The sequence below is a fragment of the Thamnophis sirtalis genome, unplaced genomic scaffold (genome assembly GCF_051295495.1).
Source record: "Thamnophis sirtalis isolate CommonGarterSnake01/CBP01778 unplaced genomic scaffold, rThaSir2_p1.2 scaffold_3, whole genome shotgun sequence".
NCBI lineage: Eukaryota > Metazoa > Chordata > Lepidosauria > Squamata > Natricidae > Thamnophis > Thamnophis sirtalis.
Window position 1 is genome coordinate 156,782,900 of NW_028261383.1, and position 24,582 is coordinate 156,807,481.

General features: G+C 42.6%; 1 protein-coding gene across 3 annotated transcripts; it reads right to left on the bottom strand.

Annotated features, from left to right (window-relative positions):
• Positions 1-4,978: 4,978 nt before the first annotated feature.
• CDK4 (cyclin dependent kinase 4) lies at positions 4,979-24,260 on the bottom strand. Of its 3 annotated transcripts, XM_014056073.2 has the most exons (9): positions 24,187-24,260; positions 23,705-23,869; positions 21,440-21,689; positions 19,035-19,170; positions 18,742-18,909; positions 17,844-17,953; positions 7,965-8,015; positions 7,083-7,218; positions 4,979-5,860 (listed from the first exon to the last, which is right to left on the bottom strand). In XM_014056073.2, exons 3-9 carry the CDS (start codon positions 21,655-21,657, stop codon positions 5,768-5,770), a joined length of 912 nt encoding a protein of 303 aa, XP_013911548.1. In that variant the 5' UTR covers positions 21,658-21,689; positions 23,705-23,869; positions 24,187-24,260; the 3' UTR covers positions 4,979-5,767. The 3 variants fall into 3 exon arrangements, with proteins under 3 accessions (XP_013911548.1, XP_013911551.1, XP_013911549.1); XM_014056076.2 differs by lacking the exon at positions 23,705-23,869 and having other exon boundaries at positions 24,187-24,207; XM_014056074.2 differs by lacking the exon at positions 24,187-24,260 and having other exon boundaries at positions 23,705-23,999.
• Between the last annotated feature and the right edge of the window lie 322 nt (positions 24,261-24,582).

Consider the following 24,582-nt stretch of genomic DNA (forward strand, 5'->3'; position numbering starts at 1 on the left):
ATAGCATTGAAGGTGGACTTTATGTGTTCGATCTATCAGGAGGCAGTAGATTGGCCTTACTAGTTCGAACCTTAGAATCCTACAACCCAGCATTCTTATTTCACCAGGGAATCATGTGGGGGCTCTCCAGGAACTTAGAAGCCAGGTTAAGAAGACAATGGCTTTAAGCTTATTTTTCATCCTAATTGTCAAAACACTGGGATGTCTGACAAACGTGATTGATCCTAAAAGGAGATTGTGGTTTCTAACAAGGGCGTCTGTTTTTACTTTACACAGGTAGCCCTCGACTTACATCAGTTCATTTGGTGACTGTTCAAAGTTACAATGACACTGAAAAAAAAGTGACATATGACCATTTTTCACTTACGCCCATTGTGACATCCCCATGGTCATGTGATCAAAATTGGATGCTTGCCAACTGATTCTTATTTATGACGACTGCAGTGTCCTGGGGTCACGTTCACCTTTTGACAAGCAAAGTCAATAGGGAAGGCAGAGTCACTTAATAACCGTGTTACTAACTTAACTGGAGTGATTCACGTAACTGTGGCAATCAGGGTCGTAAAAAGGGGCAAAACTTACATAACAAATGTCTCACTTAGCAATAGAAATTTTGGGCTCGATTGTGGCCCTGAGGACTACCCATGCTTTATTAGACACTGCCTATTTCACGCTGTGCCTGACAAGTAAAACGACCATTAAAATCCTTACATAAATATCAAAATAAAAAGGACAGAGGGAGCATTCTCAAACCACAAACCACTCCCAGGGCTACATACCACTATTGGATCCCCATGTTAACAGTACTAGATTTTAATGCTTTTCCAGAAGGCCAGACCGGGGGTGGGGGGTGGGGGAGCAACCTCACCTCTAGGGGCAAGATATTCCATGGAGCAGAGCAGTGACAAAAAAAAGGCTTTCTCTAAATTCCACCAGTTGAAATTCTTTGGATAGGGTCTGTGACTGGACTTTCTTTGGGCCGGCTAGGATGGGTCATTGTGATTGGGACAAGAGGCTCTTCAGATAAGAGGCCCATGCCATGACAGGCTTTAACAATCATACCCAATGTTCTGAACTGGACCCCGAATCCAGTGCATCTCACACAGATGTTTTTTACCCACACAGCCCTAGAGCAGAGCTCCCAAACCTTTATCTTCACAGACGGGGGGGGGGGGAGAGAGAAGAGGATGATTCTGCATGTGGCGGGTGCAGGCCTGCTGCTGGCACAAAAAAGAACATGTGCATGCTCGCCCACTGGTGGTGCACTTGCCCATATTTGTGCAAGCAGGTATTTTACAATGGTATTACTGTGAAGAGTACTGGCAGTAGTTCATATGGGAATGAATGAGAAGGGCTTCTCAATCTAAGAGCAGGGACAACTGGTGTACAACACAAAGCACAACAAAGGCTTTCCTAGCCCTTTTCTGCTACCTGCTCCTTGAAATAGGAATGATGAGTCTTGGAAGAATCCCCGATTATGCCCTGGGTCCAGCTGAGACAGTTCAACCCCATCCAGGATCAAAGAAGATAAACCCCCAGATACAGAAGAGCCTCACAGCCATTCTGTCTTCCCAAAGTTCAGTTGAAGCCTGTTGTTCTTCATTCAGATGCCCACGGCTGCCAAGCACCTCAAAAGAACATCCATGGCATCACTCATTTCATCCCAGACAGAGATGTACAATTGGGTGTCCATTCACATGCTTATGGTACCTCGTCCTGTGGTGATCGGTAATCTCACTCGATGGGTTCCATGTAGATGTTAAAGGGAACAGAGAGAGCATGGAACCCTGTCGCACCTTGCTCTGACCTAGGCTTCTCACGAGCATGAAGCAAACTCCTTGTCCCGAGAAAAAACCCTTTTATTAATTTACCATGAATTCACATCCAGCAAAGTCTTTCAAGGGAGGATTTACAGTCACAGAACTTATCTGGCTTGGAGAACTGCCAGGTTGATATATGCAAAACTTGGCAAGGAGTCTTGGGGAGTCACAAACCAATTAAGCGAACTAATTGTCTTTTGTAAACTCCACTCCTCTTTTATTTCACCTGGGAGGAGCCATTCATCGTCCACCTGTGGCCTTACTCCCAAGTCAACCCCTGTTCTTTAGCGGTTCCCTTCGTCTGGCAACTCTGCACATGCACACACTGGGAACAGGCTCCAGCTGTTCGTCTGCCTGACTGATGTCTGACTCTGAAGGCAGCTGATAACTGGCATACGGCTCTGGCCTCCTCTCTGCCTCCGACACAGAGCCCTCATCAGAGCCATCCCCAGACTCCAGGACTGGCCCATGTTCTCCCCCAACCTCCCCACTGTCCGAATCTGCTGCCAGCTCCTCTGACGGGCCACAACACACCTCGCATAGTTGAAAGAAGGTCACACCTTAGCAAAGCAAAGTAAGATTAGCAACAAAAACAAGAGAGCAGGTTGCACGTGTGGCTTCAACTCTTATATTCCCTTACTGAGGAAACATTCGCTGATAGCCACGCTATCAATTGTATATTTCTTTTATCAAAACTGCAACATATAGGTGGTGTCTTGAGCTACATAAATGGAAATAAACTTCAATATAAGGCACATAACAATATCTGCCCCTGAGCACACATATGTACCAGAGTCATGTATGTTTCAAAGAATACATATATAATGTACTGTCATTTCTGTAAACAGCAAAATCAATTGTTAAACTCAGATCGTTGATTATCAGTAGAAGAATACATAATAACAAACATCACTGAATGTATTACAACGCAGTGAACTCAAAGTTTGCTGTCCAGAGATTTGGGTACATCACAAGTACTGTTAACTTAGAAATAGCTTTGATTTGTACAGGAAGAAAAAGCAGCCAAATTTCCCCAGTTTGTCTCTCAGGTGCTGAATACCCCCAAATCAGGTGCATACAAAAACATATATTTTATGAGGAACCTTTCTAAAAATATATATTTCAGGTTAGAGTAATGGTTGATTAATATATTGAAGGGGAAGAGAGAGAACTTTATTCAAATGAAGCACTATAACATTTACGCCAACATTTAGCTAAAACAAGGAAAATAGGAAGAATGTATTAGCAAAAACTATGTCACTGGAGAAGAGCCTAATGCTGGGAAAGACTGAGGGCAAAAGAAGAAGGGGACGACAGAGAATGAGGTGGCTGGATGGAGTCACCGAAGCAGTAGGCGTGAGCTTAAATGGACTCCAGAGGATGGTAGAGGACAGGAAGGCCTAGAGGAACGTTGTCCATGGGGTCGCAATGGGTTGGACCCGACTTTGCAGCTAACAACAAGTTAGCAAAAAAAAAATAAAAAAATTGTTGCTACTCGTAGTAAATGCCGAGTATGATATTCTCACAGCATGAAGATAAACCGAGCTCTCAGTTGAGTTTGAAATTAAACTTGAATGGCTTCGATTCCAGGTTGGTTGTGATATGGCACTTCTGTCAAGGTTTCCCCCCCCCCCCTTAAAATAGTCACTCCCTTCCCCCCAAACAATAGCAAAATGCACTAAACATTGTTTAAATTGGCTATCCATCCCACACAGCCAGACTCCAGCTTATCTTGGCAAAACCAGAACACACAAAAAGCAGTTTGTTGAAGTTACCTGGATGTTGACATATGAGCTCCCATATAAATGATTTCCTTCAACTACCCACTTCCATCAGCAAAAAAAAAACCAGAACCCCAAACTAACAAATTATTTAGAACAAAGACATATTTTTGCAAGTAAAAATGTCAACAAAGTGTCTTTTACTTGGCTAAATTGCACATTCATGAAGCATTGGCAAGTTCTTTGTGGTTTCATATCAAGATTCCTCAGGCCCTTCGCTAGAAAGTCCATTCAAAGAATTGAATCAGGGGATTATTATTATTTTTTAAAGAAAGAGGTGCACCTCACCATGGCCATCTCCCCCGTTTTATCCTAGGAACCAAGATAAAGCCAACAGGAGCAAGAATTGTATTTTCACCCTTCTGCAAGATAGTTCAGGCATATCTGTAGGTTGACAAGAGCTTCTACTACATCTAACATACTTTGCTAAAGAAGTACGTTAGATTTGTAGAACTACGTCACGTTCATAAGACCCATAGTAAAGGGCGAAGCAGACCTCAAGGTTAAAGGGGGATGGGAAAAGAAAAAAAGAAAACAATGTAACAGAAATCAAAATGGATAAAGAGAAAGGAAAAGAAAATGGGAAGAGGAAGGGGGGGAGAGAGGAGGGAGATGAGAGGAGAGGGAGAAGGAGAGGAAGGAGGGGAGAAGGAGATGAGAGGGGGAATGGAATGAGAGGAGAAGGGGGAGAGGGGAGAAGGATGGAGAGGAGATGAGAAGAGGGAGAAGGAGGGGAGGAGAAGGGGGAGGAGAGGGAAAGGGAGAGAAGAAAAGGGGAGGAGGGGAGAGGAGAGGGAAGGAGAGGAGGAGGAGAGGGGAGAAGGGAGGAGGAGAGGGAGAAGGAGGGAAGAGAGGGAGAAGGAGGGGAAATGGAGAAGGGGAGGAGAGGGGGAGGGGGAGAAGAGGGAGAAGAAGGGGAGGAGTGGAGGAGAGGGAGGAGGAGGGGAGAGGAGAGGGAAGGAAGGAGAGGGGAGAAGAGAGAGGGAGAAGGGGATGAGAGGAGAGGGAGGAGAGGGGAGAGGAGGGGAGAGGAGGAGAGGGGAGGAGGAGAGGAAGGAAAAGGATAGGAACACTAAGCAAAGCTCAAGAATGTTCCGGAGAGGCTATTGCAGAGTCAGATTGTCAGGAACCTCATTAACAGATCAGGCAAGCAGCAGGACTTAGAATAACTCTCTTCACTTTTGGAAGATTCTGAAAAATTAGTACATGTCACAGAACACACACAATGTGAAGCATCAGATTTCCAATTTGAAAAGCAAAAGCTTGAGCGATATGAATTTCTGTTCCTGAAAGCTCTTTGAAGTGCAGATGAATCAACACTTGGAGCAACCCAACCCAGGTAACCATTCACCAAACTAATCACAACACGAGGCAACCTCAGGTGGCAAGAGAAGGGAAAGACCAAACTATACTTGCCTGGACCTCACCCATATCCTTTATTGAAATGTTATCATTTTTAAAAGCCTTTTAAAAAACGTTTCACATTAATATTTGGAATTGAACAGATGGGAAAACGCCTCTCATCTGAACGTGTTCCCCATGCCGAGATAGGCAACCGCTTAGGTCTCTCCCGACCAGTGTCTTGGCAATTAAAAAAAAAGAATTGTGAAGACTTATACAAAAATAATCTTCTGCTCCCATTTTTGTGGAGCTCTGCAACGTGCTAAGGCAAGGCTTTAGTGTCAAACTGTTAGCCACAGGAATGTGATAAGGCAGCAATATTATTATGTGTAAACTGTTATAAAATTTTTACTAGAGGAAAAAGGGGCTATCCAAAAGAGACCTTTGGCAAAGAACCCATAGGTGACCGAGATGCCTCAAACCAGGGAGTCCCAAAAACAAACAGACCTCCAAGAACGCCACTGGAGGTCAACCCAGGAATACAGAATGTGCATGCACAGTGACGGAGAGAGGCCACTCTTAAAGTCCTAACATTTTCAGGGTGGGAGAGGATTTCAACGGTGCATTTCCTGCAACATGACCCTCTCTGTTTTCATGCATGTTGTCAAAAGCTTTGTCCTTCCCACCCCCTTCAATCCTAGCACAGCCAGGACAGCTTGGGGGACTAGTCTGAGTGTATCCACTTGGTGGGGTTCACGTTATACGCATATTCACAAAGTCTTTTGTATAGTCTCTTCCCCCAGGCTCAGGGATTCGCTGGGGATGCTACCCTTCACCTGCGTTCTTGTCCTGAAAGTATTGATGATACAAGGCTTGGAAGGCAGATATACGCTTCAGTGGATTGAATGTCAGCATTTCCTAGAGAGGCACAGACACAAAAAAAAAGGAAACCCATCACATACATCTCATAAGAACATATATGTACACATTCATCCACCACTGCAGTTGATTTCCAAATCTCTCCTGAGCAAGAGCCACACGAGAGGGCAAGCAAACCGAGGACTGGAGCCGTAGAGATGGCTTCAGGAGTTCTCAGATCCTTCCTAGAGATCTCTGGTGTGCCCTAAAACTTGAACTTGCATTGAAAGTACTGCTCACGCTATTCTATGATTAATGTCAAATTCACACAGTACATTATTCAGATGCCAGCTGTAGTTGCCACCGGCAGCATGACTGGAGGAAAATTAAGTTGCTCCTGGTTATCAAATACTGAGTCACTAACACTCACTGCCTCTTCCCTGCCAAAGACAAATGACAAGACGGTGGGGTGCAAAGAACCAGTGACTTAGTGACTCATGTAAGCTACCTAGATAGGAAATCTCTCCTTTGTTGCGTATTTCCATTCTCAGAATAATACCAAGCTCAGGCTTTCAATTATCATTCTACCCCCTCATTCTGTTCTGATCTAGGCTTCCTGATAAAGCATAAATCACACGCTTAGTCCCCAAACCCCTCTTTTATTTAAATGGCTGTGAATTATGGTCATTCACAGCCCGTAATGATTCACAAACAATCTGTGAAGAGTCTGACAGAAGTCTGCCAGTCTTTCAGGGGTAAGGCTGATAAGCACCCACCTTTATCTCCCTTGAAACGCTGCCAAAATCCTAGTTTTGCAAGGCCAAAAGGAGCACAGAGTCAAACTGAGTTTCTCAGTTTGAACCAACCAGAATGAACAAAATTGCTTCCTACAAAGGCTCCTCTTTTATGTCTTATGAGAGGGGCCAATAATCTCCAAGCCTTACTCTCGAATCACCCTTTTTGTCTTAATTGTTCTTGCCTTCTGAAAGCTCTGTGGATGGCACAGCGGGAACAGGCTGACACTGTTGTTCTGCCTCACTAATATCAGGCTCTGGAGGCAGCACATAGCTACCAGATGGCCCTGGCCCCCTCTCTGCCTCCGATGCAGAGACCTCATCCGAGTCTTCCCCAGATACCAGGACTGGCCCATGTTTCTCCCCAACCTCCTCACTGCTGCCAGTTCCGCAGACTGCAGGGAGACCACAACACACTCTATCCCCAATTCTCAATTTCCATTTTGCTCTGGTTTGTGCCGTAATTACTCTGGTATCTCGGAACTTACCAAAAGCAGCTGAGCCCCCAGGACCTCGATTTCTGGCACAAAGTTCTCCACCGGCTGTGGTGAGCGAGCAGCAAAGGCACAGCGTGGCAGAGACACATCCAATGGCCAATCTTCCTCTGAAGGGAGACCAATCAGGCTGAAGGAAAGAAAGGGGAAAAAACAGGAGCTAGATCCAACTCAGATTGGTTTCAAGGCAATCACTGCAACTCCAAAGGCTTCCTAGCCATAGCACCAATTTTCAAATTACATGAATGAATGGTTTTTTTCATCTTGTAATCATTGTTCTAATGCAGGATTTTCAGATTTCCAGTTCTTATAAGCGCAGAACAAGATTAACTCCCCTAAATAATAATACTTCCCCTGAGACCCTGCCTAGTATGAAAATCATGCAATTTAACTGGAATCAAGCACAACTAACCATTAAACATCAACAATAGAATAGAGGAGTCCTATTTGCATCGTTTCTTATCATCTTTTTAAATACATGAACTGGAAATCTGTGTTCTCCAGATACTTCTTCAACTACAATTCCCAGCATCCTCCACGAGAGGTTGTGCCCTTTGAATGTTACAACCCAGGAAATGTCCCTGCTTTAACTCTCAACAAAAGCCAGTGGCCAAACCCCTATTACCTCTGGCTATTTGCTCAATTAGAAAGATCAACAAAATAAGATCTTGCAGCTATGATGAGTCACTTCTGCTTCCTCTGGCTCACAAAACCCAACTCACAAACCTTTGCTCCGCATCTTTATATAGAGCAGAATCAGTCAAGCTACCTCAAGTCATGTTGAGCAAAACCAATGCTCTAAATAATGATAACTTCCTCTTTGTGATGATTTACTGACCCACAACCTTTGGCATATAATAAGAAGTTGAGACTCACTCAAAGATCTTGCCCAGTTGGTCAGCTTCTGATTTGCCACAGAAGAGAGGTCTAGAAAAAATACAAAGGGAAATTGTGGTCATGGCAGCTCTTATGACGCTCACAAATTCTGACTCTCTTAAAATCCAGGATTGCTCATGCCTTATTTTTTCTGATATCAAAGCACTGAGGTCAAACATAAAGGTAAAGATCCCCCTTGCACATATGTGCTAATTATTCCCGACTCTAGGGAGCGGTGCTCATCTCCGTTTCAAAGCTGAAGAACCAATGCTGTTTGAAGACGTCTCCGTGGTCATGTGGCCGGCATGACTAAACGCCGAAAGTGCACAGAATGCTGTTACCTTCCCACCAAAGGTGGTTCCTATTTTTCTCCTTGCATTTTTACATGCTTTCGAACTGCTAGGTTGGCAGAAGCTGGGACAAGTAGGAAGAGCTCACTCCATTATGTGGCACTAGGGATTCGGACCACCAAACTGCCAACCTTTCTGATCGACAAGCTCAGCGTCTTAGCCACTGAGCCACCACGTCCCTAGGAGGTCACACATAGGGCTTGGTTAATCTTGTATTATTCAGGGGCAAGAGGAGGAGTCCATCAGAAGGTTAACTATTTTAGGGCAGCTGTGATTCAATCCACTGAGCTGAGAAGAATAACAATTAAAAAGGCTTCATAGAGACAGGCTTTGAATTATCTGAAGATAATGTGGGAGGAAAGCCAGGCCACTGGAATTAGCAAGCAGTGGCAATTGGAGAAGGCCTGGCCACAGACAGGAGATGACTGTACCTATTGATGAAGCTTATAGATAAGGATATATTCTGCAGGACAGCCCAATTCTTCATCAGATTGCCCAAACTGGTATTTCCGATTCATCAATACCCAAGGTTCCATCCAACACTGCAAGCTTCATGAATCACACACACCTTTTTGCCAAATTTCTAGTTCTCGGCCAATGAAATGTTGAGTTTTAAGAGATGTATATAAATCTAGGAAAACACTTCATGCATCATTAGATGTACGTCCTCTTCCAAATTAAAACAGTAGCTTTAGACAGATCTTGTATAAGGTGCAGTGCCCCTTCAATCGGACATTACAAAGCTATAGGCACACTCAATGGAATTGGTTCCTTTAATTAAAAAGAGATGATTCACAAGTAATACCAGATTGACTACAGTGTCCAAAGACCAAACACTCTATAAAGAAAAATAAGAGAACTATGCAAAAAGATGCAGTGCTGAACAAAAGCTTGAAAGAAACTTGATAAAAACCAGGTGTATCCAACCTGCAGCCCGCAGGACACACACAGCCCTGAACAGCTAGTAAGGCAGCCCCAAAAGATGGCACACTTCTAATATTATGTGATTTATATAAACTGCTATATATTATATATTTTATGTGCAGCCCAAGACTGTTCCTCTTCACTCAATGCGGCCCAGGCAAGCCAAAAGGTTGGACATCCATTGGTCTAGACCAGTAGTTCCCAACCTGTTCTTCACCATCGAACCTCTTTAAAAAACTTTTGTGACAACGGATCCCCAAGACTTAAATCGTAACATTTCTTCAAGGTTTAGCGAATTCAGTGACATCACAGCCTCCCAGAATCTGTGGACCACAGAGATTGAGAACCACTGTCCTACCTATGCTTAAGATCAGAAATGATTTAAACTGTTAAAAGTTAGTTCAGTAAGAAGAAGCTAAGTTCAATCTAGAATGTCATTAATTTCTTTATTTCTTTTTTCTCAATAGATTTTAGACTGTGTTAGTTAAAAATCCATACCGTGTACGGGTTCTGGGAAGTCGGGGGGGGAAGGAGGAGGGGGGATGGGGGGGTGGAGGGAGGGAGGGGTACACACAACAAAAAAAATCGTACTTCAATGTCTTAATGATTGACAAATGATGACATATTTGTGTTTTTTTTTTTTTAAAGAAAAATAAAAAAGTTCTCTTAAAAAAAAAAAAAAAAAAAAGAACCACTGTCCTAGACTAGCCAGAATTTATGCTAAGTATCTGACATTCTATGTGTCAGACCTGGAAGCCATCTTTTACACTGGGCCTTCAGGCCTCACACATTTTCTACTGTGGGAAACTGGGAAGGGGGGATTATATGGAGTATGGGAAATATACAGTCACAATAGCATTCTTTTCTCAGAGTCAAGGACACCTTGCCAGGCAGCTGCGATGAGGTGACTGGGAGTTATCTCCAGTTTTGGATGGTGCCTGATCGGGCCATGTGATGGAAATGTGGGTGCTGGGCAGGAACTTGAACTTTCATTTGGGTGAAGAAAACCTGGAAACTTTCAGATTCGGGTTTTCCCAGATGTGTCAAGATGACATCTCTAATAAAATGGAACTTTGAGGAAACTCCAGCCCCGGCGTCTTCTTTCATTGGGGGGTGTTACTTGGAACCCTGACATTATATAGAAAAGGGAAGCTTGGACACTCAGCTGGCCAAAGCGCAACTGGCTTTCATTGATAAGCCCCATGATGCCACGTTCCCTTCCTTTCCTACAATTGTATGCCCAAGGGACCAGCTGAGAAAGAGTTCTTGCAGAAAATCTCTGAAAGCCTGGCAGTCACCTTCTATTATACTACTCCCTCTGCTGGCTTTGAGCAGGTAAAACATTGCTCAGATGCTTCCAAAAGGAAGTAATTAAGACTCCAAAGGATAGGCTACTACGGTATTATGATATGACAACACGAGGCTCAGCCGAGGTATTCTTCCTAAGGCATACTGCACATTTAGTAAATCTACAGCAGCAGGAATTGGGAGGAATTCAAAAGAAGGGAAAGCCTTCAAGGAAAAGTTACAGGAAAATAAGAAAGAGATTGAGAAATGCAAGTAATTAATCCCTGTTGTTGCAGCCATGAAGTTATGGAAAGAGAAAATCAGCAAATGCAAAACATAATTTACATAGTGGCAAAACAGGAAAATCAAATATCAACAATAATGTAGCTAAATTTAGTCTGACAATCCAAAATGTAAACTTGAAAAATGTGCTATTCGGTATAAGGATATTCCAACAAGAGGTAATAAAAGAAGAATGAATTAGAAAAGATTACAAAGCAGTTACATGTATGGGAACAGGAGTTTCACAATTGTCCCTGATAGGCCCCGTTATATATTGAACCCCAATAGCATGATATAACAATGCTACTTGAAGAAACACATTCGAAAGACAATAGCAGAATTATAACTGCTCCATTGTTCTTATAAATACTTTAAGGGGATGATAAACCAATTTGGTCTATTGGTTAAGACACCAGGGTATAAAACCAGAAAATTGTGAGTTTTAGTCCTGCTTTAGGTATGGAAGCCAACTGGATGACTTTGGGCCAGTCATTTTCTCTGGCCAGCCTACCTCACGATTGTTGTTGTGGGGAAAAAAAGGAGGAAGAAAGAGTGTTAGATATGTTGCCACCCTGAACTAATTTATAAACTAGCCGTTAACCCGGTGTTACTTACTTACTTACTTACTTATTTATTTACAGGGGGGAAATGTCCAGACCAAATGTAATGTCTAATGTTGGATTTTCCCCCTTACCAGAGGGAGCCCCCTTGTGGAGTACTGTGAAGCCGTTACCATGGAAACTTCACTGCGCTGCAAAGTAGAAGCCATTTTATGGCACTACAATAGAAGTCATTTTAAGGCACAACAGGCTGTATCTTAACAGAACACACATCCTGAGGGGTTTTAGGGCTGTCTTATCCCCACAGCATTTGTTTCCAGAGACTAAGTCATCTGTGTATTAAGTTTGGTTGAAATTGCTCGAGGTGTTCCAGAGTTATACTGGAACATACAAACACAGCCATTTTTATATATATAGGATAAAGATAATAAAGATGATAATAATAAGGAAGCTGAGCAATAGGTAAGTAGGTGGATATAGAAGTATGGCTAGCAAAATAGATTAAATTATATTAGATTATATAGATGATAGATACTGTGGGTAGACAGACAGATAGATACTACTGATAGATGCTATCGTCAGATAGATGATATAGACAGACAGTCACACAAACATACACACACAGAGGCAGGCAGATAATAACTAAACAGACCCTTGCATTGGACTGCAGGAAAAGTAAAATTCTCCACACGAACTTCTACCAGTAATGATGAAGAAATGTACTGCAGTCATTTCCCTGCCAACTTATTTGAATAATCACTAAAGCCAGTATTTTGCAGAGATCACAAAGGAATGGGTAAAGTGATGAAGAGGACTGGTGAGAAGATATAGCAAGAAGGGATGGGTTAATTTAGGCATACAGGATCTCAAAAGGGAATTAACACGAAAAGAAAACAAATGGCATTTTAAAGGAAATGGGAGAAAAAAACACTCATTCTGAAGGTTCACTGATAAAAACTCAAAATGGGAGATACACAGACGCACACACACACAAACACACACACATAAGGTGGTGAAGTAGTTAGAATGCTGTATTGCAGGCTAACATTGCCCACAGCCTGGAATTTGATCCTGATGGAACTCAAGTTGACTCAGCCTTCCATCCTTCCGAAGTCGATAAAATGAGGACCAATATGCTGACACTTGTAAACTGCTCAGAGTGCTGTAAAGCACTATGGAGCGGTATATAAGTCTAAGTGCTATTGCTAAGTGCTATTAGAGATGATTCAATATTAGAGCTTTAACTGTGGAAAATATAGATGATGTGATAAAGAGGGAAAGCCACTTCTCCTAACACAATTGGAGAATATATTTATGAAGCCCTATAGGATTCCGAAAGAGAATCTGTAGATAAGAGAGGTGTCCACATTACTGTCTTGAGTGGGCATCTCAAGTGCAAAGCAAGGTTCCTTGGATCATTCTGGGAGGATCTAAGCTCAAGATACTTCCCAAACGACCATTTCACACCAAACACTGGGTTTTTTTACACTCAGGTAAGGGTGTTTCAATCTTCAAATATTTCAAAGTTGAAACTCAGGTAGACCCCTTGGTATGAATGTAACGATCAATACTATATTAGAAAATAAATGTATCAAATATGAATTCTATAATAATAAAACTACCCAGTTGAACAGATACAAAGTATGATTCTCTTTCTTGATTTAGTGGAACAAGAACTGATGGGAAGTGGGCACAGAATTGACTAAACCCAACTTTATAAGGAGCATAACTGCTAACGTGAGGCCAGGTAACAGAGAAAAAACATTGTAAATGTAATGTTTTTAGTTCTGCAAGAAATTACATGGACCTCGACAAATTCATCATATCAACAGTAAAGGGCTGTGCAGGTAATCATTGAGTTACAACTACTTCTTCAGTGACTGTTTAAAGTTACAATGTCAGCACTCACCTGCCCAGCCACACTCAATATTCTCATTCACCCACCACACTGCTTGCAAGCTATCTAAGGCAAAACATATTGTGCCTGGGACTTGAAAATTCCTACCGGCTTTCTCATTGACTTTGCTTGTTGGAAGCCAGAAGGAACTCACAAATCATGCTCAATCCCAATAACCATCTTTGAGGACTAACTGTAAGTATACACATTTACTGATTATAAACTTTCTGGCAATGAAGTGTGTTCAAAATATGACTGGTGAATAGATTTCATTTTCAACTGGATATAAGAAAACAAATTTCCTGCTTTCCTAAGAGTGAGGATATTGCCTCCCCCTCTGGACAGGTAATCTTATAAAAGAGAAATTTATTTTGAATTTGCTTGATCTAATTATTCTTTGCAAAATTATGTTTATAATAATTTGAGATTGTCAGAAAAAAGTGGCTTCCCATTTTCTTTATAATGAAGTTTCAATCGAAAACAAATCATAACCAATGAGAAACTAATTATCCATATAGAAAATAAATCTATATTATGTATTTTCTTTATATTGGAATGGACTTAAATCAGGCAGAAACATCAAAATCCTTCTGTAAACATATGATTTAGTTAATTATAATTTATATAAAATTATGTAATTGTCTCCTTCACATCAAAACTTTGATTGAACATACTTTGTTAATATATGATGAGAATAATATATCTGTTCTATGGGGGGGATCATAATTATATAAATCAATTTTTAACCAGTTTTGTAAGAGATAGGGACGTGGTGGCTCAGCGGCTAAGAGCTTGTCGATCAGAAGGTTGGCAGTTCAGCGGTTTGAATCCCTAGCGCCGCATAATGGAGTGAACTCCTGTTAATTGTCCCAGCTTCTGCCAACCTAGCAGTTCGAAAGCATGTAAAAATTTAAGTAGAAAAAATAGGAATCACCTTTGATGGGAAGGTAACAGCGTTCAGTGCGCCTTCAGCGTTTAGTTATGCCAGCCACATGACCATCTTCGGACAGTGCTGGTTCTTCGGCTTTGAAACAAGACGAGCACCACCCCACTAGAATCTGGAACCACTGCCACATAGGTGCAAGGGGAACCTTAACTTTTACTTTTAAGAGATAGAACTCTAAATTGGGGAACTACGATCTGTGAACTTCCAACTCCCAGAATTCCTGAGCCAGCCATGCAGAAGTTCACAGATCGTAAATGGGCCATAGTTCCCCACTTGGAGATATTCCATTAAGGTTTATATCAACATGCAACATAATTACTTTTAGTTTTGCATTTTGATTATGTTTTAGATACTTTTGTTTTTCCTATATAATTTTTAAAAAATTAAGATCAATATTATACAAAAAGGAAAAAAAAGCTTAAAAAGGACAAAAACATACAGAACAAATGTTCACAGATTTTTAGCTCTTGAAAAGGACCAAGTAATGCACTGACACAGAGTATGCATACTGAACTGAAGGTCAGGAGAAAAAAAGACCTGCACCATTTAATTCCTGATTTAGTATCTCTGTTCTGTCAGGTTATTTTCTCTTGATTCTGACAGGAACAGAAGATTCTAACAGCTTCCTAAAGAAGCTGATATAGGATGACATAAAGACCATCTTGTGAATCCACAAACCGAATAGCTTCATCGAACTGTTTGCATGTTAACAGTAGCATAAGAAGTACAAGTTCTTCGGAAGAGACCCACACTGTATATTATCAATTTGCTAACATGTGGAAACTGTCACAAAGACAGCTATTTTAGTAACTTTCTGCTTTTTGTTTCCGAAATACCCTAGAATAAGGCAGAGGCTGCTCACATCTGGTAAAACAGATACATTTGTTGAATTTTAAGAATATGAAATTGGGGCTATATGACATTTGGTGGTGCATTATTTCTAAGTATCAGGAATGAATTAATTAGTATTATACCATGCCTATACTGCGATTCACCAAAAATAAGACAGGGTCTTATTTTCTTTTGACCCCCCAAAATAAGCACTTGGTCTTATTTTCGGGGAGGTCTTATTATTTTTGAGGTGCAGGAGGTGGTGAGCAGTCACTTCATGGCTGCTGCTGTGTTGCAATATTTTTGGGGAGGGCTTATTTTAGCGCATGTGCTCAAAAGCCCGATCGGGCTTATTATCCGGGGAGGTCTTATTTTTGGAGAAACAGGGTATTTTATGCTTGTTTATAGTCCAGAGAGATGCTTTGGAAGGTAAAGGAGAATATCCCAACTGTAGAATCTTGGACATCTGCTGTGTTTCACAAACGACACCCCTCCCCAATAAAAACCCTTAGCATCCAAAGATGTAAATAATACCGTCTGTTGCAAAATCAGCTAAGAACTTTTTTAGTTTTAAGTGGCAATGAACTGAAGATTGTTGGATGAAATCCAGTAATTAACTATTCATGTGGTACGTGCTTCAAAGGAAGCCTGTCTGTTGGCTTCACTCTTGAATCCGCCAGGAGAAATTTATGGGAGTAAATTATATAAGTACGGAGAAATAGACTCCCAAGTTATGTATACCTGATTTTAGCAATCTTAGTTTGGAAACATGGTCAAAATAATCAGGCCCGATTTGATTCCAGAGCAAACCTGCACACTAGAATATCACAACCTACAGAAATAATGGCCATGCATTTTTACCTTATGCCAGGGGTTCCCAACCTTTTCTATACCCCACACCCCTAGAACGCTTGATATATATTCTCACACCCCATACAAAAATAAATAATTATATGCATATAATTATGCATATACACTACAATTTTGAATCTTCTAAACCAGTGATGGCTAACTTTTTCGTCCTCACGTGCCGAAAACATGTGCATGTGCAACAGCACGCGCACACATGCTCACACCCACAATGCAATGAATCCCACCCCCTGTGCATGCTTTCTTGCACATGTGCGCAACTTCCCCGCGCCCCGTTTTGGGCCTAGCAGGCCTCCCTGAAGCCTCCTAAAACCAAAAAAGGGGTACCGGGGGAGGCACATAGTACCCCCCTGCATGCATGTGAAACCACACCACCACCCTGCGCATCTCCTGCATACGCGGCAGAGACCCAAAAATCAGCTGGCTGGCAGGAGGCATGCACATATGTGCGGTGGAGCTGAGCTGGGCGATGGCTCGTGTGCCCACAGAAAGGGCTCCATGTGCCACCTGTGGCACACATGCCATAGGTTCACCATCACTGTTGTAAACCCAAGTTTTCACATCCCGGGAACCTATGCCTTATGCAAATGAAGGCAGCAGTACTTTAAGTCACTTAACAATGGTGATAAAAACTGGCGAAACCCTGCATATTTAAACTGGGTTTTTTGTAAACTTGTATGTTTCCCCCTCACTTCAGCCAGAAGTTTTTAAACCTCCACAGTGCAAGCCTGTGAAGTGATTAAGCCCGTGAATCTGTGTGAATTGTGATTTCTTTTTGTAAGTTACCTAATATGCAAAATTAATTTACATGCAAGACAATTTCAAAACAGCACATGGTGCAACTTAGGCTCTTGTAGTCTCCCTAATCCTATCTTCTTTTGAAAGGGGAGTCTAAGGAGAGCAAGAGAGCAGGTTGCTGGCTCCTCCCTATCAATCCTTAGCCTGAAAGATAAGCAAGACAGAATTCTGGCAGGCCAAGCCTTAATCTATTGTTTCCCAGCTGCTGACTGTGGTCATGTGCTAGCAAAAAAAAGTATATTCACCAACTCTAATCTGACACAAGGACAGCAAAGGTGGCAGACCATGAGTCTACTTGGAAGACAGAGCATGCCTGGGTCTGCCCTTGCTGTGCTACTGACCTCTTTCCCAACCATTCTTTATCCCTTTCTGTATCAATCCTTCCCTCTTATTTCAAATGATCACATTCCGTCCTTAAGGCTGTGAAAAAAGGAAGCACAGCGTATTTCACCTCTGCAAATGCAACACCCTCACCAAAGGCTTACACAAGCACACGCACACACACACACCTCATTCCCACCCAGACTCAATACTATAAACACCTAGAATGGTATTCTGAGGAAACTCCATCTCATGAAATGTTTTTTTTTATTTAAAAAAATAGAAAATGCAAGACTCAAAATTTGGGGCGGGGGAGAGCTGCATGAAATTGCAGGCATGATGGGGACCTACACAATTGCGTTGAAACAATCTGAAATTAGCCAATGCTTCTTCGAGGGGCAGCGATAGGGAGTCCCCCGATCCAATGTTTGTGGAGAGCAGGGAGCAAAGAGGCAATGGGGAAAGCAGCTGCTGCCACTGTCCCCCCCACAGCTCAGAAAAGTTCGACAGAAAGTCTCCAGTCCCCATCCCAAAAGGGAACCCCGACCCTTGCATGAGAATTCAAATCCAAGGGGAGAAGGCTGAGCCTCTATCCTTAGCCCAAGAGGGGAGCCAGAGCCTGGGCAATCTCCAACAAACTTCCCCAAAGGCCAGCAGCAGAGCAGGGAGCCCCACCGCCCCGCAGAGTAAAGATTGCTTTTGGGTGCATGGAGAGCTGGAAAGGTCGAAGCCCCTGAAATTAGCTAACTGAAGTTCTGCCACAACCCTCAAAGATATTTTTTCCCAAATGGAAACAACCCTTCAACCACTTACTTCCTTCGGAACATCTCTGCAAAGATACATCCCACACTCCATAAGTCCACAGGAGTAGCATAGGTTGACTGAAGCAGCACTTCTGGAGCACGGTACCAGAGGGTGACCACCTGGATGAGAGGAGAACCCCAGAAGCATGAAGATGAAGAAGAGCCACAGAGGGAGACTCAAGTTCCATGCTGGAGATAAGGCTAAGTTCCATAAGAAAACATCCTGATGTTTCCCATTTCCTGGGCTTCCATCCGTCACAATTCCTACTCAATCCGAACTACCCACTGCTCCATTCCTACCAGGACATCTAAGCATCTAATTTTGGTTGGGAAATGATATTGTTAATATTGAATATAGATCTGCAGCTACGTATTAGAGGAACAAGGCTACTTTCCATTACATCTACTAAGACCACAGAGGTTATGGAATACCCCTTTTCCCACTATCAACAGTTAAAACAAAAAACAGCAACAGAGCAGTTGCTCAGTCCTCTCCCTATTAGTTGCAAAGACCTCTAAAGGTAGAAATAGCCACCTGCTAGTCTCCTGGTGTTATAACCTAGCAGACCCCAACCTTTCGGGCACCAGGGACAGGTTCTGTGGAGGGCAGTTTTTCTGGGATCAGGAGGGCATGGTTTCCCACGCAACCTGGATCCCACGCATGTGTGGATAGGCCTTCGCTTGCTCATGCAGCCCAGTTCCTGGCAGTCCGTGTACCAGTGGCGGTCCACAGCCCGGGAACTGGGGAACCCATATTATAACGTAAGAGCTTGGAATTCTAGTAGCTGGAAGTCTAAAACATTGGGATAGAATTAGCTGGTATATTCCCATCGTCATGAATCTCCCAACTTAACTGTGTTATCAGGAACAGACTTTTTTCTTTCTCTTAAGATCTGGACAGCACTCACCAGTGGTGTCAGGGCCATCTGGCAGCTGTAGATACGGGCCAGTCCAAAGTCAGCCAGCTTGATTTGACCAGCGCTGGTCACCAGGATATTCTCTGGTTTAAGGTCACGATGGACAATGCAATTTGAATGTAAGAAATCCAAGCCACTCAAGAATTGACGCATCATGTCCTGGAGGTGACAGGTGGAAGAACATGTGACATCGGCATCTCTGCTTAGAATTCCTTGTATTTCTTACCAACTTGGAGGTCAGCCTCAAAAACAGTGTACTGGACATCAATCTAAGGTTGATTTACCTTTATTACTTCTGAGGGTAAACCAGGAGGTGGTGTTTTTTCCAAATAGGCTTTCAGGTCCTGATCTACATGCTCAAAAACCAGAGTCACTTTGGTTTCTCGTTCAGTCCGTGTAGTGGTGCAAACATCCATTAGTCTAAAGAGGAATGAAAGAAGAGACACTCAGCAAATGTTCCACAACTGCCAAGGAAGATGGGAGACTGGCGGTGAAATTGAGAGAACATCTTAAATCAAAAGGATCCTTGAATAGAATTTCACTGATCCTGAATCACATCCAGGCACATTGAATGTCCTGAATAATGAGACTGCTAGAAACCTCACAGCTTACAAGAAATAACAAAGGATTTAATCTATTGGGCTCTTAAGGGTCCATGTCATCTGTTGTTTTTTTTTTTGTCTTGCAAGCCTACCAAGATATTTCTATTCCCATCTCCAGATATAAAAATTGTATATTGTTATACCCCTTCCCCCATCTCTTCACTCCCATCCCATGTTTATTTCCCATTCTAACTCTTTCTGTTCACCCAGTTTCTGCTGTGAGTCATCCTTAAGACAAATACTGACCACGTTGTAAATTATCAATAGAGCCAAGGCCTCCGCTCTGCCTTTGTCAACACAATAACAGAGAGCCAAGTAAAGGGGGGGGGGGAGTCTCTGAGCCCACCAGATTCTCCTAGACCCAATGTGTGATCTTATTTGCTAAGGGTAATCCTTTATAATCAGCAGTCTTCTTTAATCTGGCTCTCCACATACATTAGATCTGTAACCCCAATATGACCTATCTCTTTCTGTTGCCCAGGCACTGCACTGTAAAGGCTAGGCTGCACTTTCAGTGAAGGAGCTAACCAAATTATAGCCCAAGTCCTTAATTGGCCTGCTCCACACAGCAAAGGCAGATGAAAGTGTCCATTGTTAGTGGAGCATGGAAGAAAGAATCGAGAAGACCAAATAAGTCAAGAACTATAATCAGAGACAATATTCTGAAATAGCTCTCACAAACAAATCATTCTAAAAAAGCTCTCTCAAATTTACATAGCGTGCTGTACAGTCATAATCTGATTGTTTCAGTTTAGGCTCCAAGATCCAGTGGCTTGTAAACCCTAGTTTAAAGTTTGGCATAATTTATAAACCTAGGCAAATTGTGATTTATTCAACAAATCAGTTTAACAAGCCAGGCCTCAATTGGCTACCATCGAAACTCTCATATTCCTAGTGCTAACTACAGCATACACCTGAAGAGGGCTACTACTTTCTCCACAAGCAGTTATGGCAGTTATCAATATGCTCAGTCCTCTTTCAGATTGCAATTATCCTAACCGAGCTAGGAAGTACAGCAGCATTGTGCTCTAGATAGACAGCTAAAAGGCCAACCCATGCTTATCACACTACAGCTTAGTCACACATAGATTTTCCTTCCCCTGTTTCTTAAAACTGTCGGATCCCACTCTTCAAATCAGCTTTCCCCAACCAGGAACATTTTTTTTTCTGTGTACAAAGGCCACACTGAGCAAAGAATGTTAAAAGTTTAGTTCTACCAATTACAATCCCATCTAGTCTACCTGTTTCCAGGTCTAATCCAATTCACTTGAAAGAGGCACTGAATTTGGAAAATTGCTGTAACTGAAGACAGCCTCATTTCTTAGTTCTCAAACATTACAAACTAAATCCAAGCAGCAATAAAGTAGACTGCTGAATAAAATTACAGCACTGAATCCTTCACATACTCCTTCCATTCAGCCCTTGATAGGAACCAAGTCTGGTCCTGTCTTCATCTCCAAGACTCAACTCTATAATCTCACACATGTAGAACAAAAGACAATTGAAGAAAAGCTTTCCAGTGAATTACACTTTATCTAGAAAATCAGTTCAGAGTCTGTGTAGGGATAATAGTTTCCGGTCCCCTTGTTAGTATTAATTTACTTAAATGATTGAGTTAACATAAACTTCTGTTCTTTTGCATACATGGAAACATTAACTGAACTGTCCAAAGACTGGGATTTATGACTGTATTGTGCCATTTAAACCCAATTAGACACACAGATTCTAGGTGTGTGTGTGTGTATATTTGCATAAATTCCTTGTGTGTTGAATCACACTTGGCCAATAAAGAATTATTCCATTCTATTCATGTTGACTTGATGGCACACTCTCTCTGTATATGAGTTGAAGATTATTCTTCATCAGATGAACTCCACAAAAACTTATGCCATAGTAATATATTTGTACTATTTGTATTTGCAAAACAATTACTATTATCTCTGCAAAAATACAAAAAGTGCAATTTGAGCCATATCTTTATGCAGTTAACTCTCAAAGGCTGCAGTTCCAGGTCCACAGTCCTGCGCCAGCTGCAAACCCCTAAACCCCACCCTTGGAAGGCTTGTAGTCACAGATGAGGCTCTCACCGCACGATGTTGGGGTGGTCAAGGTGCTCCAAACGTTTCAGCAGGGCCACCTCTCGGACCGTTGACAGAGGGAGTCCGTTCTCACTGTTCTGCACACGTACATTCTTGAGAGCCACAAATTTGCCACTCTGCAAGTCCCGGGCCTTGAAGACAGTACCATAAGCTCCAATACCGATTTCAGCCACAGGTTCATATTGTTCCTGCATGCCCATGGCCATCCTGGCAATCCCCTGCTGGAGTCACTGAAGTTCTAAAAGAGCAAGAAAGAGGAGAAAGGCTACATCTAGTCTATCTCATCTCATAGCAAGCTCCTTGAATACCCCAAGGACAATCCTTTTGTTGTTGTTTTTTAAAAGCAGTTTATTCCTCCCACATCAGTGTTTTTCTACCTCAGCAATTTTAAGATCTGGGGCCTTCAATTCCAAGAATTCTGAGCTGCCTGGGGAATTCTGGAAGCTGATGTCCACACACCTTGAAGTTGCGGAGGTCGAAAAACCCCAAGATTCCGCACAGCACCTCTGTTCCTATCTGCCTGACCAGTTTCTTTCTACACACCTCCAAGGGAGGATCCTGATTTTGGTAATGACATGGATTTGGAACTCTTTCCATCTGCATTCATGCAGGTAGTGGATCTGTTCCAGCCCACAGTGCTAGCAGATTCAGATATAACAAGATACAAATAAGTTTTGATGCTTTTAATATTGAAATGGAAGAGTGAATTTTAGCAGGTGCTGTATTTCTCAATCGTGAATGAAAATTGGCACTTTGGGGGACTCCCCCTTCTAACAGCACTGCCAGGGACATAATCAATGGAAGGAGGAGGACATAGATCGGGAACTGGAGAGTACTCACTAGGCTTCCCACCGAGACCCAGATGATTCATGGATATACACACACTTTCCAGTCCTTTTATTTGCAATGATAAGATTGGGGTGTATTCCATCAAATAAGATTACTATTTTGACCGAACTAAGTTGTCATAAGTGTGTACTTTCAACATATTCACTTGGCAATAGGGGAGAAAGGAGAAATCTTAAATTTTACTTATACATCTTCAGTAAAGTGGCAACTAAGATATGTGTGTGTGTGTGTACACATATATATGTGTACATATATACACATATATACTATGTGTGTATATCTATGGATATATATATGTATATGTGTATATGTGTGTGTATACATATACACATACATATATATCCAGATATACACACATAGTATGTATGTGTATATATGTACACATATATGTGTACTATATGTGTACACACACACATATTTATATCTTTGTAGCCACTTATATGGATATATATATATATACACACACAAACACATATATATACATACATACATATAAGTGTGTGTGGATGTATACATAATACATACATACACACCCAACTAGATCACACTCAACAATTACTCCGAAAGGTTAATAATGTTAAGCTTAATTAGGCTTCTCCCATTTCCCCTTGTCCTCCACCACACCAGATCCTGAGCAAATACATTAATGTTGTCTGAAAAGAGCAGCTGTATCATAATTACAATTGGAGGAGGGGGAAACTGGCCTTTCCTGACATTCTAATAATGGGGTAAAAAGAGGTAAAATTACACAGCATAATTTCAAGGCAATGAAATCATACGTCACTTGCTCAATTTTACCCCCAATCAGTCCTCCTTTGTCCCACGAAGGTATAAGTAACGCAATAAAATCACAATCACCTTGTCTTTTCAAGCTGCCTATTTATTTATTTTTTGCTAGCCAGCCATCGACCACCGCTTTGCCCACAAAGTTCTCCAAACGGGCCATTTCTCTCTGGGCCACAGATGGCGTTTTTTTTTAATACTCCTATCGCAAACAATCGACACGTGCCCTCCCCTCCACCAAACAGCACTTAAAACAAAAGTTTTCCCACACCCACAGCAAAGGCGCCGAGGCCCCAACATACTTCGGCTTCCTTAAAGGAAGAAAAGGGGTGGGGGAGGTGGCTTATCGGCGTTTTCAAACAATAAAGCACGCCCGTCCGGTTGCGAGACCGTCAGGTCAGAGCCCGAGGGAATCGTGGACCTCAAAGCTCCCGGAATGCAAAAACTTGAGAATGGAATCAAATCAAATCAAAACTCCCCCAGCGCTTTTGCTCCTTGTGCATTTCACACTACTTAGGCTATGCACTCCGGATTCCACAGGCAAAGAAACAGTTACATTTCAAACAACGCCCTTCGCCTCTCATTCACGGTGCGATCCCCGCGGATCCTTAAAACTCTTACCCGAACAAAAGCCGAGGGCTACGCTTCCAACATCGCCGCCGTTTCCTCCTCCTCCTCCTTTCTCAGCCTCCTTACAAAACACACAGACACACACCACACAAAAAGGCAGCAGATCGGAGAAGGGGGGAAGCGTCCTCCCTCCTCTTCGTAGCTTCATTCACCAAACTGCAAGACAGGATTTTAAAAAAAATGCTTGCAAAAATATTTTTTTAAAGAGGTTCTCTTTAAAAAAAAACTCCCCCAAAACCCCAGGCCGAAAATCCAAAGCCCTCTCCGCTCACTCCTTCCCCAACGAGGGCCCCCTCTGACTCACTGCCGGTGCAAAGCTTTCCTTAGCGGGATAAGGCATTGCCCGCTCTTGAAGGAGCCACGCGGAAGAAGCGCAGGAGCGCGTGCTCCGCATCGAGGAGCTTTCCCCCCTCCCCTTCTCCCTCCTCCCCCCCCCTCCCCCCCCGTTCCAAAGAAGCAGGGCCCGAACTCACCCCGGCCGAAGAGTCGCAACATTGGAAGCTCTACAGCTCCGCGGCGTTCTAGGTAGCAGGCTGGGTGGGGGCGGGGCTGGAAGACCCGCCGAAACCAGAGAGGCGGTACAGCCAGAGTGGCTACTAGAGAAAAGGAAGTGGGTCTCCATAGTTACCATTCTAAGCGGTAAAGTCTCCCTCCCCCCCCTTCAAACAGGAGGAGGGGGGGGAGAAAGGCGCTTAGTTCCTCTTTGCTGCGAAGATGCTAGTACCAGAGCCAGGTGACTCTTCCTGCTCTGTTTTAAAGGACAAAAGGTTGCCATGCATGTATTGCATGGGGAGAGAGAGAGAGAGACAGAGACAGAGAGAATATGTTGGCCTTGGACAGCTTTTAACCCTCAAAGGGCTCCAGCGCCT

Bases quoted from the DNA above. Each gene is read 5' to 3' on its own strand.
- CDK4 (XM_014056073.2), bottom strand. From the start codon at position 21,657: ATGGCCATGGGCATGCAGGAACAATATGAACCTGTGGCTGAAATCGGT. The intron at 19,171-21,439 runs GTGAGAGCCTCA...ATTCCTCTTTAG, and splicing joins GACCACCCCAACATCGTGCG to ACTAATGGATGTTTGCACCA. The intron at 7,219-7,964 runs GTGAGTCTCAAC...TCTTTCCTTCAG, and splicing joins CAACTGGGCAAGATCTTTGA to CCTGATTGGTCTCCCTTCAG.